Here is a 17,403-nt window from a genome sequence, read left to right as displayed (position 1 = left end):
TTCCCAGTCATATAATTTCTGTGAAGAAATAGATTAATGTCAATCTCAGAAACGACTGGTGAAGAAGTGTACAAAGAATGTTGTTTATTTTGAAGAATGATAACCAATTGTTAAGCATTTTTCCATTTATATATATGTGCATATATATGTATATATATTCAAATGGTATACATTATAAAATTTTGATGCAAAAATATGGTATAGAGTTGTTCATACCTCTCTTCTTCATTTGCATATTGCCTCTTTTGAGTGCACACAGGTGCATGCATACACACACACACACACACACACACACTCTATTTTATATTAATAAAACTCAGAGATTCCCAAGCCACTGAGATTCCCTAACCATATGTTATCTTTGTTTTGTAGCATCCAGAACTTGGTGAAACCATAAGGTTGAGATCTCATGGGTTAAATATAATATACATAACATATTTCTTAAATGCTGTCCCCATAAAGAAACCCAGACTAGCCATATTTAACTAATTTCTACCTTAGGTACTTGAATTCTTATGGGTAAATTTATTGCTTTAATTGCCCCAAGATTGGTTGATATAAATGTAATTATCCTCATTTTACAGATGAATAAACTGAGCCCAATTCTATCCTATATGTACAACATGAATTGAACCGCTGTACCAATTATTTTGATAATTCAAATCTTAATATCCACCATTTGAAGTAGGAAAAAGAGATTTAGAGGACTTGAATTATTCTGATTAACTGTGTACATGAGTGTAATAACCTCTAGATAATCACTCATTTTTCTACTTCATTTACCTTCTGCAGGTAGTGTCACAGAATGGGAACATCTATTCCTGTGCCTCAGTTTATTGATAGCTGCAATTGGCTAGGAATGCCAAGGCTCTTGTCTCAGTACCCAAATAAATAGCATCTCTAAAATGTTTTTAAAACATGAAAGGCCACACACATTTCAACATAACTTTTCGTTTGCTTGAATTTTGATTTTTGAAGGGTTTAGTATAATCTTCCTGTACTTCTTTCCTAGAAATTAGGGTACTATCTGAAGCACCCCCATTTCCCATAGAAAAATAATATAGGTCTAATGCAGTAATAGATACAAAAGGTCATTGCAAAGTTAGGCTAACAAAATGAGACATATTAATATTATATTGATAATTCTTATCACCACTGATAATAATATTTGAAGTTATTTTTCTGGAGAGATCCCACTTTCCTCTCATACTCTGAACATCTCTGTTTATCTTGTAGAGCAGGAATTTAAGAACTTATAAAAGCACTCTGAATGTTTACTTTTTCCTAAACTGAAACTACACTCCCTTTCTATGCCCATTCATTTTAATATATTATTACAAATGAGGTTGGCAATTTGTTTAATAATTCTCTGGGACAGCTTTTATAAGCAAATGGGGTTGAATTTATTTTACTTGTATGCAGTGAAATTGTTATTTTATCCTTAAATAAAAGGGTGCATGAAGTTACATTAGAAATGTTCTGCATGTTTTCATGACAGAAAATTTAATCAAAGGGGATAGATGAGGATTTTTCTGGCTGCTACAATTTGGCTTTCCAGTTCTGTCTTGGAAAGAACGTTGGATGCAGTGGTGCAAGTTTAATATTTCTAAAATGCCACTTTTGTGGTGTTCCTCTGTTCCAAAACCTCCAATGATTCCCCACTGCCTTCAACATAATGTCTTTACTTGGTCGTCTGTTGTTCAGAGCCCACCATTCTGGCCCCAGCCTCACTGCCCAACTTGATCACAATCATCATAATTCTGCTCACTACAGAGCTTTCCTCTTTCCCAATAACTCTGTTTTAAGTCCACCGTTTCTCCTGAAATTTCTTCTCCCTCATCATTAGTTTCTCATCAATCCTATTCATTCTCCAGGTTGCAGTTCAGATTCTTTCTTGTCTGTGCCACATTTCCTGAATGTGGGCACATTAAAATTCCATTCTTGAGAATCCCATTAGTATAAAGTCTGTGGTCTATAGATTATTTCATTTGTCACTTACATATTGTCTTCTATTATTGGGTAAATGCATGTGTGAGCACACATAGATAGACCTGAAGGTCATCTCCCTAACTACATCAAAAGTTAATTAACTTAACTATGGAGACCCTTTTATGTCCATCCATTGACAACCATAGGCATACCTTACTGTACATAATACCTTACTGTACACATTGTGGATAAGTTTCTGTTCATATATATTTCCTGCTTACTTGATCAATCAAGAATTAATTACCTATCAGCTGCTGCTGCTTTTATCTGGAGTTTCTACAGACTTTGACAGTATCTTTAGGATACAAAATAAAGAGTGTTCTGTACCAAAACAAAATATTATAAATAATGCCCTCAGATTGTTACATTTCACTATTGTGAACTTATAATTTAATCCTCTATTATATTAATTTGATTAACTTGTGAATCAATTTGCAATATGGAGTGCTCTGAAGAACTGAGAATTTATCTTGATCTGTTGAAATTAGGAGGACTCCAAAATGATGTTATTCAAGATAGAACAAGAAATAAATACTGGGAAAATTGCAGGAATAATCCCCAAATATGTATATGGTAAAAAGTTTTATTTTCCCTTTCCTATAAAAATATATATGTGGAGAAATTATTATATTGCTTATGTTATTTGGTCATAACCTCAAAAGGCTGCAAATGTGATGAACATGACAAAAACTGGTCTTAAAACTGCCCTAATTATCTTTTGTCAATATGCTAAATTTATAGAACAATAGGGTTTCAAGAAATGTGAGCAATGTAGAATAACAGATCTAATGTTGTATAGCTAAAAATATCATCAGGCTTTGTATCTGTTTAGAAATGTATTTGCAAATCATTATCAACAAATTGTAGCTTAAAATTCTTCTTTTTTCTTGACTTTGAAATTGTGCTTCATGATCCCCAATTTAGACCACATTATTTACTGGCTTTGTGACAGAAAGTTTTTATTTTTGCATGTTAAGGGTTTTATGAAATGACAAGTAAATCAATCCCCTTAAGTTTCTTGCAACACAATAGCTTGAAAAGGACCATCTTAATCTCTTTTTTGAAAGGGAAGGGATTTATTTTAAAGATGACACACTAATAGTAGATTAGTTTGTCATTATACATTTACAAGGTAGGAATCAAATTTGGTAGTCTTATGATATGTTTTTAAGCCCCTAGGAATATCAACAAATAACAAAACCATCATTACAGAAAAATAGAGAAATAAATTTTACAGTTCTTTCTATTGTCTTTTGTGAGTTTGAATACTTTTAATAATTTCTTAAATGGCTGTCATACGTTTTATTTTTAAAGACACCCCAAAATATCAGTCATTTTTTATATTACCAAGGAATACTGCATGAAGCAGAGACATGTGTTCTAGTAACTTCCACATCTTTCCTATTATAATTATCCATTTCTTGCTTCCCTTTAGTGTATCTAGTCATTTAGTCAGTCAACACTTCTTATTATGGCTATCTGTTTACTCTATTTCCAGGAATGGTTCAAAAGCTGAGGAAGGTACCCCAACCAGAAAGAACATGACGTACAAAGTATGGGATTACTAAAAGCTTGCTCCTGTAACTTCAGTTTTTCCAGAATTCATTGCTTTCTAGTTGTCCTTGTGACAAAATCCAAACATTCAAACTAATTTTTAAAAAGCTAATCATAGTACAATTATTATGTACCAATTGAATAAATAGAAAGTGAGCTATAAACTCTTCCACTCTGCCTATCTAAGTTTATTTCCCATTATTTCTGAAGAATCATAGACTCCAGGCGGCCCAATGAAACTTTATTTCATTTTTATGCCTTAGCTTATACTTTTTCTCCTCCTCATGTCCTATCCAAATTTCTCAAGGCTCAACTATAGGACCATCTCTTATATAAAGTCTTTCCTGAGAATTCTCACATGTGATCATTCCTATAGCTGTTTCCTTTTAGTAGTTTTTAACACCATCATTATTCACTTTGGTATCTTTGCTGGATTCTATTTTATATCCACTCTAGCTTCTTGTTCTACCCTAGGAGGCCGAACAATATAGGTAGCAACAGTGGGATTGCTTGTCTGTTGCCAAGGTCCTTAAGTGGGTGGTACCAGTAGATCAGCAGGTGAAAGGACAGTGAGTTAAGGGGTGCTCAGGTCTTTCTGCTGACAGCTACAGCTGCTAGCAGGATGTCTTTTCCCTGTAGCTCCTATCCTAAGCTTTTTAAGACTTGGGGAGGAAAGACTTCCTGTCCCCATTTGAATAGGGCATTTGTTGAATGCAAGAACCCTGACTAACTTAGTATATAATCATTTCCTGAAGCCAGAATATTTTCTACCCCAAAAACATTTAGTTCATGATTGCTCTTTTCTTTCTTGTCTTTTTTTTTTTTTGTGTGTGTGTGTGGGGGGGGGGGATGTGGTGACAGGGGATTAAACTCAGGGGCACTCGACCACTGAGCCACATCCCCAGCCTTATTTTGTATTTTGTTTAGAGACAAGGTCTCACCTCAATTTTGATTAGTCTCACCATCCTCTTGCCTCAGCCTCTTGAGCTTCTGGGATTACAGGTGTGTACCACTATACCTGGCATGATTCCTCTTTTCAGAATACATCCCCAGGAGCTAAACAAGAGACATTTAATTGACATAATTTAATTCATGTGCAAATGTGTTCTTTTCCATCAACAATTAACCAGTGTTTGAGCCGAGATACTCAATTTTTAATTCTTTACAAACCTTAGAGTTTAGGATCAGTATATAATTTGCAGGTTACAGTGAAAAATAAAAATATAGGGCACTTATTAAGAAAATTATTTAAAATTTTCTGATGGCAACAGCAAAGCATTAAACCCATCATGAAACTCATCTAACGCAGACACTTGTATAATTGCACAAGTTGCACACTCAAAAAACTTGATTGAGGTCTCTGCCTATCCAGGGAAATTCTCACACAGCGAAGTCACTATATTTTTGTCTTAACTTGCCCAAAAGATCCTTTTGCCATGTCTTCCAGAAAGCCTAGTGGTTGTTACATACAAAGGATTCTTGGTGATTTGTTTAAATATCCTAGATTTCTTGAGCTACATATGCATAATGGAACCCCACCATTATCATTTTACTATATCTAAATAATCTTCACTTACTCCAATTAAATTCTGGGCTCATTGAAAATAATGGTTTGGCCCTTAAGAAAATTGGGAAAAGTTTCTAAATGGATGTAATTAAAAATACTAATGTACTTGAATTGAGTATTAAAATTAACACATTGTTGAAACTTCAAATTAGTACAATCACTATGGAAAGCACTGTGGAGACCCTCAAAAAAACTAGGCATGGAACCATCATATGACCCAGCTATCCCCACTCCTTAGTATTTATCAGAACAACTCAAAATCAGCATAATGTAATGATACAGTCACATCAAAGTTTATAGTAGCACAATTCACAATAGCCAAGCTATAGAACCAGCCCAGATGTCCATAAGTAGATGAATGGATAAAGAAAACATGGTATATATACACATTTGAGTTTTACTCAGCCATGAAGAAGAATGAAATCGTGGCATTTTTTGGTAAATGGAAGAAACTGGGAACATTTTCCTATGTGAAATAAGCCAGACTCAGAAAGTCAAGGGTCAAAAGTTTTCTCTCATATGTGGAAGCTAAAGCAAAATAAGGGAAAAAAATGACAGGTGATAAGATATCATAAAGATATAGGGAACATCAGTGGAAGAGAAGGGTATTGAGAGGGAGGGAGAAGGGACAGGAAAGGGGAGGAAATGTGTAATAAATTGAACAAAATGATATTATGTGCATGTATAAATATACCATAGTGAATTATACCTTTATGTATATCTATAAGGCACCAGTCAAAAATAAATAAACTAGTGAAAAGAAGACCAGTGGAATAGAGGAAGAAGAATAGAAAGAGGAAAAACAGGGATGAGTTCTGGGACTAAAATGAAGTAAATCAGTTTCCATGAATGTATGATTTTGTCAAAATGAACCCAACTATTATGTATAACAATAATGCAGTAATCAAATAAATGAATAAGTAAATAAATAAGTAAAAGGTCAACCCGCATAATTACCCTAGGTGCATGTATGATTGCACAAATGGTGTTACCCTACTAACCAGAGAAGTCAAAAATTGTGCTCCATTTATGTACAATGAACCAAAGAACATTCTTCTGTCGTGTATAACTGATTAGAATAAACAAACAAACAAATTAGCTTTCTAACCCTAAAAAATAAAGCTCAACACCTGGGATGTATGAGGAGACCTGTGTCACTAATGTTCAATTGAAAATAACACTTTTAGGTGATGGTGTCATGAAATCATCTTGTGATATGGAATTAAAGAGTTGATGTGAGAGGCTTAGGGTGTAGAGGAGTAAAAGTAGGTGTGTTAGGGCTTGAGATTGTATGTGCCATGATAGGATAAAAGGGGGAAATATTTTATTAGTGGAAATATCTTTGTGAAAGGAAACAAGGAGAAAGCCAGGCAAGGTAAGAAAGCCAGTAGAAAGAGATTTGATCTGATCTCAAATGAAGGGAAAAGGAAGAAGAGGTTGAGTGGAAATATGCTAGTGCTCTATCCCTTCTAAGGAAGATTCAACAAAGTTGTTTGGAAGTTATTGAACCAAAGTCAGGGAGGAGTCCCATGTCTCTCAAGAAAGGCTTTGCCTTGGTATCTCCACCACATTCAGACATTGGTGAGGAACAGTCTGTGTGGTAAGCTTGGTTTCAGTCCAGTGCAGTGATGGATTTCAGCATATACCAACTGGGGTCCTCAGTCATTAGGTACCAGTAGAAAAAGGTTTTCATGTTCTCTAGGTCACCACAGTGGGTATCGGAAGCAGATATTTAAAACCATTTTATATTACTTAGATAAATGGCTGAAGATAGTTTAATCTGGATTCCTCCAGAATACCCTCTTTGATCCCTAAAATTTGTTGGCTATTACTACCATATGCTTTGATAGCCCCTGTGGTTCCACTACTATAATACCCATCTGAGTTTATTATAAGTACTTGCTTACTGTTTTTCCTCACTATTAATTAATTTTCTCTTTGAGAAAATAATTTTTTTTTCTCCTGCATCGCCCTATCCCCTCTGCCTAGTTCAATGGTTAACATAACAGAAGCACTGAAAAATGCTTGCTGAAACTCAAATTGGGGGACATTCTACAAAATATCTGGTTTCTGTTATTCAAAAGTATCCATGTTATGAAAGTCAAAGAAAGGCAAATAAATATTTTAGATTAAAGAAGACTGAGGAGATGTGACAACTAAGTGTAGTGCATGAGCTTAGACCAGGAAATGAAAATGTAGCTATAAAGGCCATTAATGAGGTAATTGTCATACTCGGAGCAAAGTGTGTGGATAAGATTATAGTACAAAAGTAATGTTAAATTTCCTGACTTTGAACTTGAGCTGAGGTTATGTAAGAGAATGCCTTTGTTCTTGTGAAATAACTATGGAAGTACTTAAGGATAAAGGGTAATGAAATCTGCAAATCATTCTCAAATGCTTCAGAAAAAAATATATACATAATAAATATACAGGTACTATACACAGAGATACTAAGAGAACTATGAGTGATAAGTAAAATGTGGTAAAATTTAGCAATTGATGAATCTGGCTGAAGGGTTCTTGGGAGTTCTTTTACCATTGTTGCAAGTCTTCTGTGAGTTTAAAATTCTATAAAACTAAATTTTTCTTTAAGAAAGTATTTCTTTAATGAATAAAAGTCAAAAGGATAATCATTGTTAGAAGGGAAATACCTTCTAACCAATGGAAGTGCTGGTAGAACACTAGGAGAAAAATAGGGAAGTTATGCCAAATAGGAAAATAGCCAAGTCCATTTAAAACGTAAATGAGAAGTGAGGAAGCAGAGGGCAATAAAGACAACTTTGGATTTGGCCAATCTATTTGGAGTAGCAGCTAATGCAAGACTAGAAGCTAGAATGAAGGTGCTCAGTGAGGCAGTTAAAAGTTAGACAGATGATTAGCATCCTCAAAGGTAAAGCCCTTTCAGTTACTAGAAAGGCTACAATTTAGTACCCACCCGACTTAACTGCTTATTCTCTTTCCATGTATAAAAGGGCTCTATAAACTATTTTACCCTGTCAATCTTGAATGTCAATTTTTTTAAGTTGTAAATAAGAGATTTAACGTTATTACCTTGAAGCTTAATTCATGTTTATTTCCTGAAAAATAGCAACAGTTGACCATAGCCTTGAGCTTTTAACTGTAACTGCAGGAAGATTGTCGATTTTTTGTGAAAAAATGGAAAAATATAACATGTTGAAGTCTTAGACATATAAATAAATATTCAAGTCAGCATATAGAGTTTTCTATTTTAGTACTATTTATGAAGAATTTCATTTTAACAAATGCAATAATGAATCGTAATTTTTTCTAAGAGCCTAAAATGACCTACTTATAGTATGTATAGTTTCACTGTTTAATTCCCTCTTTCATAAGATTGTTATTTATAACCACTTCTCTCAACCCTGGGGGGATTTAGTAGAATTAAAGACTTCTGATTCACTTTGTATTTGAAGATTTTTTTTTCTCTCCATCTTTGCCCAGCTAGTGGAATCCATGATGAATTCTCCTCTCCAAGGGGTAAGCTTTTTTTTTTTAGTAAAGCCCAGTAGCTGGCTTATGATTCCTTAGAAATAGCATTGATTCCTTCCTTTTCCTGTATTTTGTTTCCTTCAAGAATGATAGAATCTATGTAGATGCAATAATCATGCTTAAGTACTGCTAAGCATGTAATGGCTTTAGTTTTGTTCATATAAGTTATTTGTGTAATAAATATCTGGGCTCATATCAAATAAATAAATAAGCACCTTTAATATTCTATTTGTTGAATATGACTACAGCTGAAATGAGGAAATTGAACAACAGAAGAGGACCAGAGCTCATGTAAGGATGAATATTAGAGTAGAAGCAATATACTTGAGGGAGTAACATCTGATAGAGATAGCTAACTGTGGACATAGAACAGGTTTGTGTGGGGGATTGGTGCTAGTGATCAAACTTGGGCATTGCACATGTGAAGCAAGTGCTCTACCACTGACCTATCACCCCAGACCAAAATTTTGAAGATGAATATTTTGGGGATAAGTAAGTTTGAATAATGATTAGATCCAAAGTTTCTCTCACCTTTGCATAGCTCCATAGAATAAAGATGAAGGTCACTGTGTTTTAGAAGTTGTGGAATTACAAAACTAAGATGTCAACTCAAATAAATTTTAATGGCAAATAAGTAGAATACAGTTAAAAGAAAACCAAATTAGAGATAGAAGATGGGAGAGGAGGGGGGAGATAGTAGAGGATAGGAAAGATAGCAGAATACAACAGACACTAGTATGGCAATATGTAAAAACGTGGATGTGTAACCGATGTGATTCTGCAATCTGTATATGGGGTAAAAATGGGAGTTCATAACCCACTCGAATCAAATGTATGAAATATGATGTGTCAAGAGCTTTGTAATGTTTTGAACAACCAATAAAAAAATAAAAGAAAACCAATTGAAAATAAAGCTTTAACCATATGCTTGTGTTCTGTTCATTTATAATATTGTTTTATAATATCTTAGGTGTATGCCATCTTCAAATCTTTCCCTGTATTTCTGGAAAGGAAATCAAAGGAGAAAATTTCCATTGTACTATACAGAGAAAACACTAAATAAAGAGTAAAAAAAGTATATGACAAATTTCATAGCAAATAGATTAGTATTTTACAGTTTGTTTTTGAAATGAATGTTCATGTATGTTGATCAATGAGTGGGATGGAAGATTGGCAATTTTGTTTAGAAATACTTTATAAATTCATAGTTGTATTTCAGTTGCAAATCTCCTTTTAAGGAGGCTGCTTCAAAGGATGTCATTAATAATCTTCTCAGGTGCTTATAAAACATGTGTCTGTCAGCAGAATTAGAGAATCACCCAACTAGAGAACAGGTTTCACAATACCCTGAGACCTATTTTGTTCATTAGAGAGGAAAATGGCTTGTTTTAAGTCTAAATTGACATGCTTGCTAATTTCAGCAGTAAAAGCTGTTCATTGTGGTCAGGTTTAATTTAGAGTCTGGGAAAGTTCAGATTAAAGTTGATCGCGTTACTTTTACAACATACTTCTCAAATGAACTTTGAAATCCTAAAAGAAGAAAAATGTGTAGCAGACCTTGAGGAAAGTTTCTAAAAGTGGAAAGCAAGTAATAGTCTGTTTTTTTTAGGGAGGAACTAATACTAAATCAAATAAAAATAACAATAAATAAAATATTTTATATAAAAATTATCAAGTATTAAACACAGCTTTTCATTTAAACTGTATACCATACCCAATACATTTGTTCAGTGCAGCATACATAGCCCCTTTAATAGCACCTAACTCCTGAAAAATATATATCAGCATGACAGAATGAGTAAATGAATGATTTTATATATTCCAGTTACTATGTATATTTAAGTCATTTATTACATTTAAGGTAGAGATTTGACTATCTGAGGTTTCTGGTTAAGTCTGTATTTTAAAAAAGCTCTATTAAATGTATTTAAACATTTATGATAGACACTTACAAATCACCTTTTCAGCTTACTGTGTCACAGATGACCAGAAGTTAACATTCCAACCCCCAAAAACATCTTCTTTCATAAGATCTATATGCTACTATACACTCCCTACTTTAAATTTGTTCAATACTCTCTAACTTACTTATGCTACTTACTTCAATAGCTATCTTTGACAACTTGTTCCATATTTCAAACACACTTTTATGTAAAGAAACCATAAAACTTAGGAACCTGAAAATTAAATTTTTCTTTTGAGCAATCACAGATTACAAATGCAGAAAATTTGTTACAAGTTAGCCCCTCCAATTTTTCAATACAGAGAGAGAGAGAAATGCTCAAAATAGATGTACGATATTTGGATAGGTTTTCCTCATTATTTTAATATTACCAAAAGCAATTGATCTTAAATCATAAAGCCTATCTCCCTACCTCTTCACAAAGGAAACACTATAGAATGATCAAATTTGGCCTTTTCAAAAACAAAATCCTTAGAAAAATCAGTAAAAGTCAAAGGGCATAATAGATTACTATTTCACAATTATTACTGTTCACCACATTTCATCTCTTCACTTTCATCACTCTAACATGGTAGTAGAAAGAACATCATATTTAAAATCTGACAGAATTTCTGGCATGGTTATTAGTATAGTTATTATGAGACTAAAAATTAGAAAGTATGGGTAAAACATCTATCACAGAATGATGGTAAACTACAAGTAAATATTAATTTTATTTTCCATAATTAAAATAAAACTTAGTTTTTAAACCAGCAGAAAGAGATATATAATTTTTAATATATTTGGGAGAAATTTTGACCCTTTAGTATAGAGAGACTCTTAGTCTGACAGAGTAGATGAACGTTTGAAATAGAAGATGAATTTCTTAATAATTAGCATTGCTATCTGTAAATTCAAAAGTTGTTGGCTTCATTCTGTTATTTTTATTTAAAGCAGTATTAAATCAAAGTAATTTATGCTAGAGAAGAGTATACTAACATCTAGAGTCTGATGCTCTCCAAACTTGACTGATCATAAAAATACAGAATTTATTTAAAAATGCTGATTTAGCTGGGTATGGTGGTGCACACCTGTAATCTCGGGGGCTCAGGAGGCTGAGGCAGGAGGATTGCGAGTTCAAAGCTAGCCTCAGCAAAGGTGAGGCACTAAACAACTCAGTGAGACCCTATCTCTAAATAAAATACAAAATAGGGCTGGGGATGTGGCTTAGTGGTCAAGTGCCCCTGAGTTCAATCCCCTATAACAACAACAATAACAACAAAAATCAGATTTTCAGTGATTTCCCCTACAATTCATTAGTCCTGGGATGGAGCAAAGGCATTTGGGTGATTTTTTTATAGACAGGCAACTTTGAGGAAAGACTGATTTAACTAATCTACTTCATCTCTTCATTTTACATATGAAGAAGATCAAGTACAAAGAAGTTAAATAAGTAATATCTCTTAAATCGCTTTTGTGCCTTTCTGTTTCTAAAATAAATATACACTTTATCTATGATAGCGCACAGAATGACATTACAGGTATAAATAACTATCTTTCTTTTAAACACATTGTTATATTTCAGAATTATATTTCTTATATTGGCTTATGTAAACCCATGTACTCTGAAATGTCTCCAGCTAAGCTCTTCAATAGTAAAGCAAATCTATAATCAAAGATTTTCACTTGAAATATTATTTGGGGTCTAAGAGTGAAACATATTTCTTGTTCAATTATTTTCTATGAAGCCTTACACAGTAAAGATTTATATCCAATAACATCTTTTTGATTTCTAAAAGTGTTTTGGCTGGTTTGAAAATTGTACTTTTCTTTGTATTACATAAAAGGAAAGCATAATGCTGAAGAGCCCCAATATTAAATGATATTTGTTCTTTCAGGCAACACTGCAGGATTTGGAACAGAGGCGCCCACAGTTGGAAGAACTCATAACTGCTGCTCAGAATTTGAAAAACAAAACCAGCAATCAAGAAGCTAGAACAATTATTACTGATCGAAGTAAGTCTAAGCATGGGAAACTCAAGGCAAGATGGGTAAAAAGTTTGGATAACAATTTAGTTAATATACTCCCATTACATTTATCAAAAATAGTGTGAAATAATTGTGAATTGTAACTATGACACTGAAAAAGATTTTCAATCCATAATGTTAGCTTTCAATAACTGAATCTAATTTCACTATACAGAAGAAATATAATTTTCATCAATTCAGGGCTTATATAGTTACAAGGCATAGTGTGCTGGACATGGTGAGCATAGTATGGCAGAACATTTGCTCGTTACTTGTCATATTTCTGGGTTGGCATCCATAGAGATAGTAGTCACTCCTTCATATTCTTGGTGGTTAGTCCAACCAATAAGTTGCTTCCTAGTGTTTCTGCTCCTTTGATGCCCCATTGTGTAATATCAAAAATCTTTGCATCATACTACGGTGGGCAGGAAGTTTGGGAGACTATAAGGCCCATCTGCCTAGACATTGTGTGTGATGTCAGTAGTGGTTCATGGGATTGAGGAGAAAGAGGGAGGAGTACAGGAAATTACTCTCCATCCAATTGCCCATAGAGGCTCTTTACAGGGATGAGGACCTAAAGTCACCTCTGATATCAGTTCTGTAGAATGTTTCTGTGTTTTCTGCCTTTTCTTCACCTACCTTTCCTCCATGGGTACACACTGATAAGAATTATCTTTCTTTGCCTACAATATGTTGGGGAAGGGAAAATAGCAATTAGATTAAAAGGTTAGTATCTGAAAAATATTACTATTCATACTTGTACATAGTTTTGAAATTTTATTTCTACATTATTGCTGAAACAATGAATTTGGATATATGCTAATATATAAGTTGAGTAACATTGGCCACCATAGCACATAAACTCCTGAATCTTGGTGACTCACTACACTGAAAATTTACTTTTCATTCTGGTACAATTCAAAGTATGTAGCCCTCTGTAAAGTCATTCAGGGATCCAAGCTCCTCCTGTCTTTTGTATCCGAACATCAGAAGCATTTGATGAGTAGGTGAGAAATGAGTATTACTCATGAGAATTTGTCACAAGCCAGGCCTAAAAGTGTGTACATTAATTTTGTTTATATTCTGTTGGCTTAAACTTGTCAAAGGGCTGCACCTAACTTTAAGGGAAGTGGGGAAATAATATCCAATGTTAAGGTCAAGAAGAAGAAAAAGATTTGGTAAGAAACTAGTGGATATCTTCTGCAATTAATTTGCACTAGGAAGTATACACGTATGTCTTATGAATCTATGTCAGTCATAGTTTGTTGTTTTTATATTCATCATGGCAAGAACACAATTATCTTGTAATGACCAACATAAATTGCTGTTTAATTGATGTGTCAGTGTTCCTCCCCCAAACTCAAACCATGAGGGTTCTCCATGAGATTGCAACACACTGGCCCAAAAAAGTGAATTTACTCAGTAAGAGACTGAATTGCCATTGCATAGTTAAGTGATCTGGTTCTCACCTGAAAAATATGAATATGAAAATTTGATAAAGATGTTTATGTAAATATTAAAAGACTATATATAAATTTGTCTCTTAGCTTACTGATGAAAAACAACTTCTTTTTCCTAAGAGGAAAATAACACTAATATATTTTACAGTATCTGTCCAACATTGTCTAAACATTTTCCATTATCCCTTGGAATCTTGGTTTTTAAAAAATATTACATTGACTTTTTCATGATGGAGATTAGAGTTGAGTAACCAGAGGGCAACATTGTATTACTCTATTAATATCTAGTGAGTTGAATAATTCTCCTTTTTAGGAATGATACCTTTACGAATATTTACAGTATAATATAAAGATCCAAATGTCTGTTAAATATGGCACATTGCTTATTAAAGGCCTAAACCAGAATCTTAGTTCCAAATATGCCTGGAGTTGTTAATGCTGGTACTAAGATAATTCTGACAAGTTATGATGTTTATCTAAATAATGTCATTTCCAGCTCAGCTATGCTTCAGTTTATCTCTCAATTTGAAATCTATGAAATGGGATGGAAATTCAATAGTCATAAAGTTTCAATGGTGTTCCAAATAGAATTTTTCTTAGTATAGATTTGATTTTCAGAGAAAGGGCAGAAATAAAATACTTGCTCATAAAATTGCATTTTCCCATTTGACAATTTTGATCTTCCTTTTTTATTGCCCTGCAACTTCTAGAAATATCTGAAAAGGAATCAACTAAATAAAGAAAAAATATTTAATATGTGTATAATACTGTATTGATGTATTTTTCCCTCCTTGGTAAATCCCAGTTCATAACTTTGAGCAGTTTGGGAAATCTATTCATAGTTATTACATTTTATCAAAAGAAAAGTTCAATAGAAAAGCAGTTCCTGTCTTCTAGCAATAGCCATGCTAAACCTCAAATAATCAGGTCTACAAAATCCCAACCTGTTTTACTATGCAACACTATTTTCATGATATCTATTATTTTTAGGTAATCATATTGATTGAAATCATGTTATAATTTAAGTAAGATAATAAATTTCATTCTAAATGAGTTCACATAAAAAATTCTCCATCCTGTTTTCTGATGTTCAAATTGCTCATTTTTCTTCAATTCTTGAGTTGTCAACCATTCCTGGTTATTTTCTTCAGTAGAAGTTCTGGATCAGGAGACCAAAAGAAGATAAAGGAAGAAGGACTTAAATTTGCTTTTTTGGAGGTGTCTGAATAATGAAAAACTTTTGCTTATGTCTATTAACACTGCAGAATATAATACCATTATACCTTGCAGAGCAGTGAAGAAGATATGGAAAAAAAACTACTCTGTTTCACAAATATTAGCAAATGTGGGTGGGTCCTCTGACATTTGCATTTGAGAGCTTTACTTCTATAGCTTATACCTCCCAAACCCTCACCACTACTACTTTAATGGTATATAGTAACAATACACACAGGTTTTGAGGGCAGGTTGCCCAATCTAGATATTTGGCTTTGTAGCCTTGAACAAATAACTAATCTCAGTAAACTGTTGTTGGTTTCTTTTTCTATAAAATAGTTATCACTTTTGCCGCAGTCTGGCTGGGCACAATCAGGAGCCACTTGTCAAAAGAAACTAACTTTATTTTTAGAACCACACACGCCAAACAAAACAGCCTCTCAGGAAAAACCCTCAGAGCCTCAACTGCCACCACCGGCTTCCCACAAGCCTCTCTCTCCAACCAAGCTTCTCTCCACCTCCCACAATCCTCCTGCTCTTGAGGCCGATTGGCTGGGTCACATGGGCGGAGCCAAAAAAGTCCCCCAATGAGCAGCTCCGTGGTCTGAAAGGGCAGGGAAACAGCCCAATGAGCATCACCGCAGAGGAGCCAATCAGCTAGATGTTGCTGGGGCCGCTGTGAGCCAATCATCAGCCGGCAGCTGGAAGTTTGCTGGCAGCTGGAAGTTTGCTGGGGCCCCTTTGGCTGTGGCTCTCAACATCTCCCCCTCTCTGTTTAAACAACAAGCATGTGGCTTAGGGACCGTGCCTGCCTTAGGTTGTCCAATAGTACATATGGTCCTTACCCGTTAGGTTGGTACCATTGCAATTGGATCTTACCTGTCACTGACTACCGGTCCAGTATACAGCCACACCTGTGGAGAGGTCTTTGTACCAGCGGGGGGGGGTGAGGTTCTTTGCCTCACCTCTGTTGGCCCCCAAATTTTAGCTGGACAATCATGACAAGCAGAAGGGAGGAAGATACACCAAGCCAATTGACGGCTCCTTTTGGAAAAATTGTACCACCGATGACATCATCAGCAAAAATACCCCAACACTACCACAAGTCGCTGCACTAACAGATAGTTCACAATGCATACAGGTGAGTTCACAATGTGTCCAGGCAAGTTCTGCAAGCAGTTCAGTGATGGCTATTGCAGAAGCTGTAGATTGGTTTTATCTTTGACTTCACCAGCACTGGGATGAAGATAGGAATTCTGGCAATAATGGCTAAAGAAAAAATTATGTAACATTCCAGAAGGCACTAAAAGAAAACAATTTTCTTAACAATTTACATTGTCTTCACTGGCACTGGGATGAAGATAGGAATTCTGGCAATAATGGCTAAAGAAAAAATTATGTAACATTCCAGAAGGCACTAAAAGAAAACAATTTTCTTAACAATTTACATTGTCTTTAAGAGAATTATTAAATATAATGAAAAGGAAAGGTGAAAGTAAACAAACAGATCTGTTAACCTTCTTTTTTGTTTACATATTAAAACAATCCTCAACAGTTGTTTACCCAATTTAAATTAAACCATATAAATCACGTGAAAAAAAAATTTGGATCCATTTTATCATGAGCGCTCATCATATATGATATATGGACATACGTACATTCAAACATATAACACAAAACACAAGTGTGCACACATAATATAATACATACAACACATAACATTATAGTAAAGGCCTTATAACTTTTTACAGGTGAAATCTCCATTGCAATGTTTAAAAACTCTATAGTAAAAAAAAATAGAACTGATCAGCAAAACATTAACCTAGGTCTGGAAGAGCTCAAAAAACAAAATAGAACTTCATGATATGGCAAAGGGCAATAATAAAATAGATATTGAAAAAAGCATCCTGGTTCTGTTGCAGATGTAAGAATAGCCAAACTGGAGTTTTGGATATCAGTTGTTATGGATTTGAGCCAAATCATCTTCTTTTTGGTCTGTAGAAATCACTTTAGTTAATCTTTCTGGAATCCAAATCGGCTGCTGTTCTCCCTGTGGAAACACATAAACAGACCCCCGACTCCAGACAATAACTGGGTCAGGACCTTGGTTAATCTCTCTGGAATCCAAATCGGCTGCT

The 17,403-nt window shown here is 34.2% G+C and overlaps 1 protein-coding gene across 8 annotated transcripts in view; it reads left to right on the top strand.

Moving 5' to 3' along the window:
• Positions 1-17,403, top strand: part of Dmd (dystrophin) — a 2,062,171-nt gene that overhangs the window by 1,422,856 nt on the left and 621,912 nt on the right. For 7 of the 8 annotated variants that reach the window (XM_071606751.1, XM_071606753.1, XM_071606749.1 and 4 more), the window contains one exon: positions 12,461-12,578. In XM_071606751.1, coding sequence (XP_071462852.1) covers positions 12,461-12,578 — 118 coding nt within the window. Of the gene's footprint in view, positions 1-8,592; positions 8,609-12,460; positions 12,579-17,403 lie in introns of those variants that run through there. The other variant, XM_071606754.1, reaches the window with a different exon arrangement.

The sequence above is a fragment of the Marmota flaviventris genome, chromosome X (genome assembly GCF_047511675.1).
Source record: "Marmota flaviventris isolate mMarFla1 chromosome X, mMarFla1.hap1, whole genome shotgun sequence".
NCBI classification, from domain to species: domain Eukaryota; kingdom Metazoa; phylum Chordata; class Mammalia; order Rodentia; family Sciuridae; genus Marmota; species Marmota flaviventris.
Note: the sequence above shows the minus strand (reverse complement) of the source record. Positions and strands in the feature narration are given on the sequence as shown.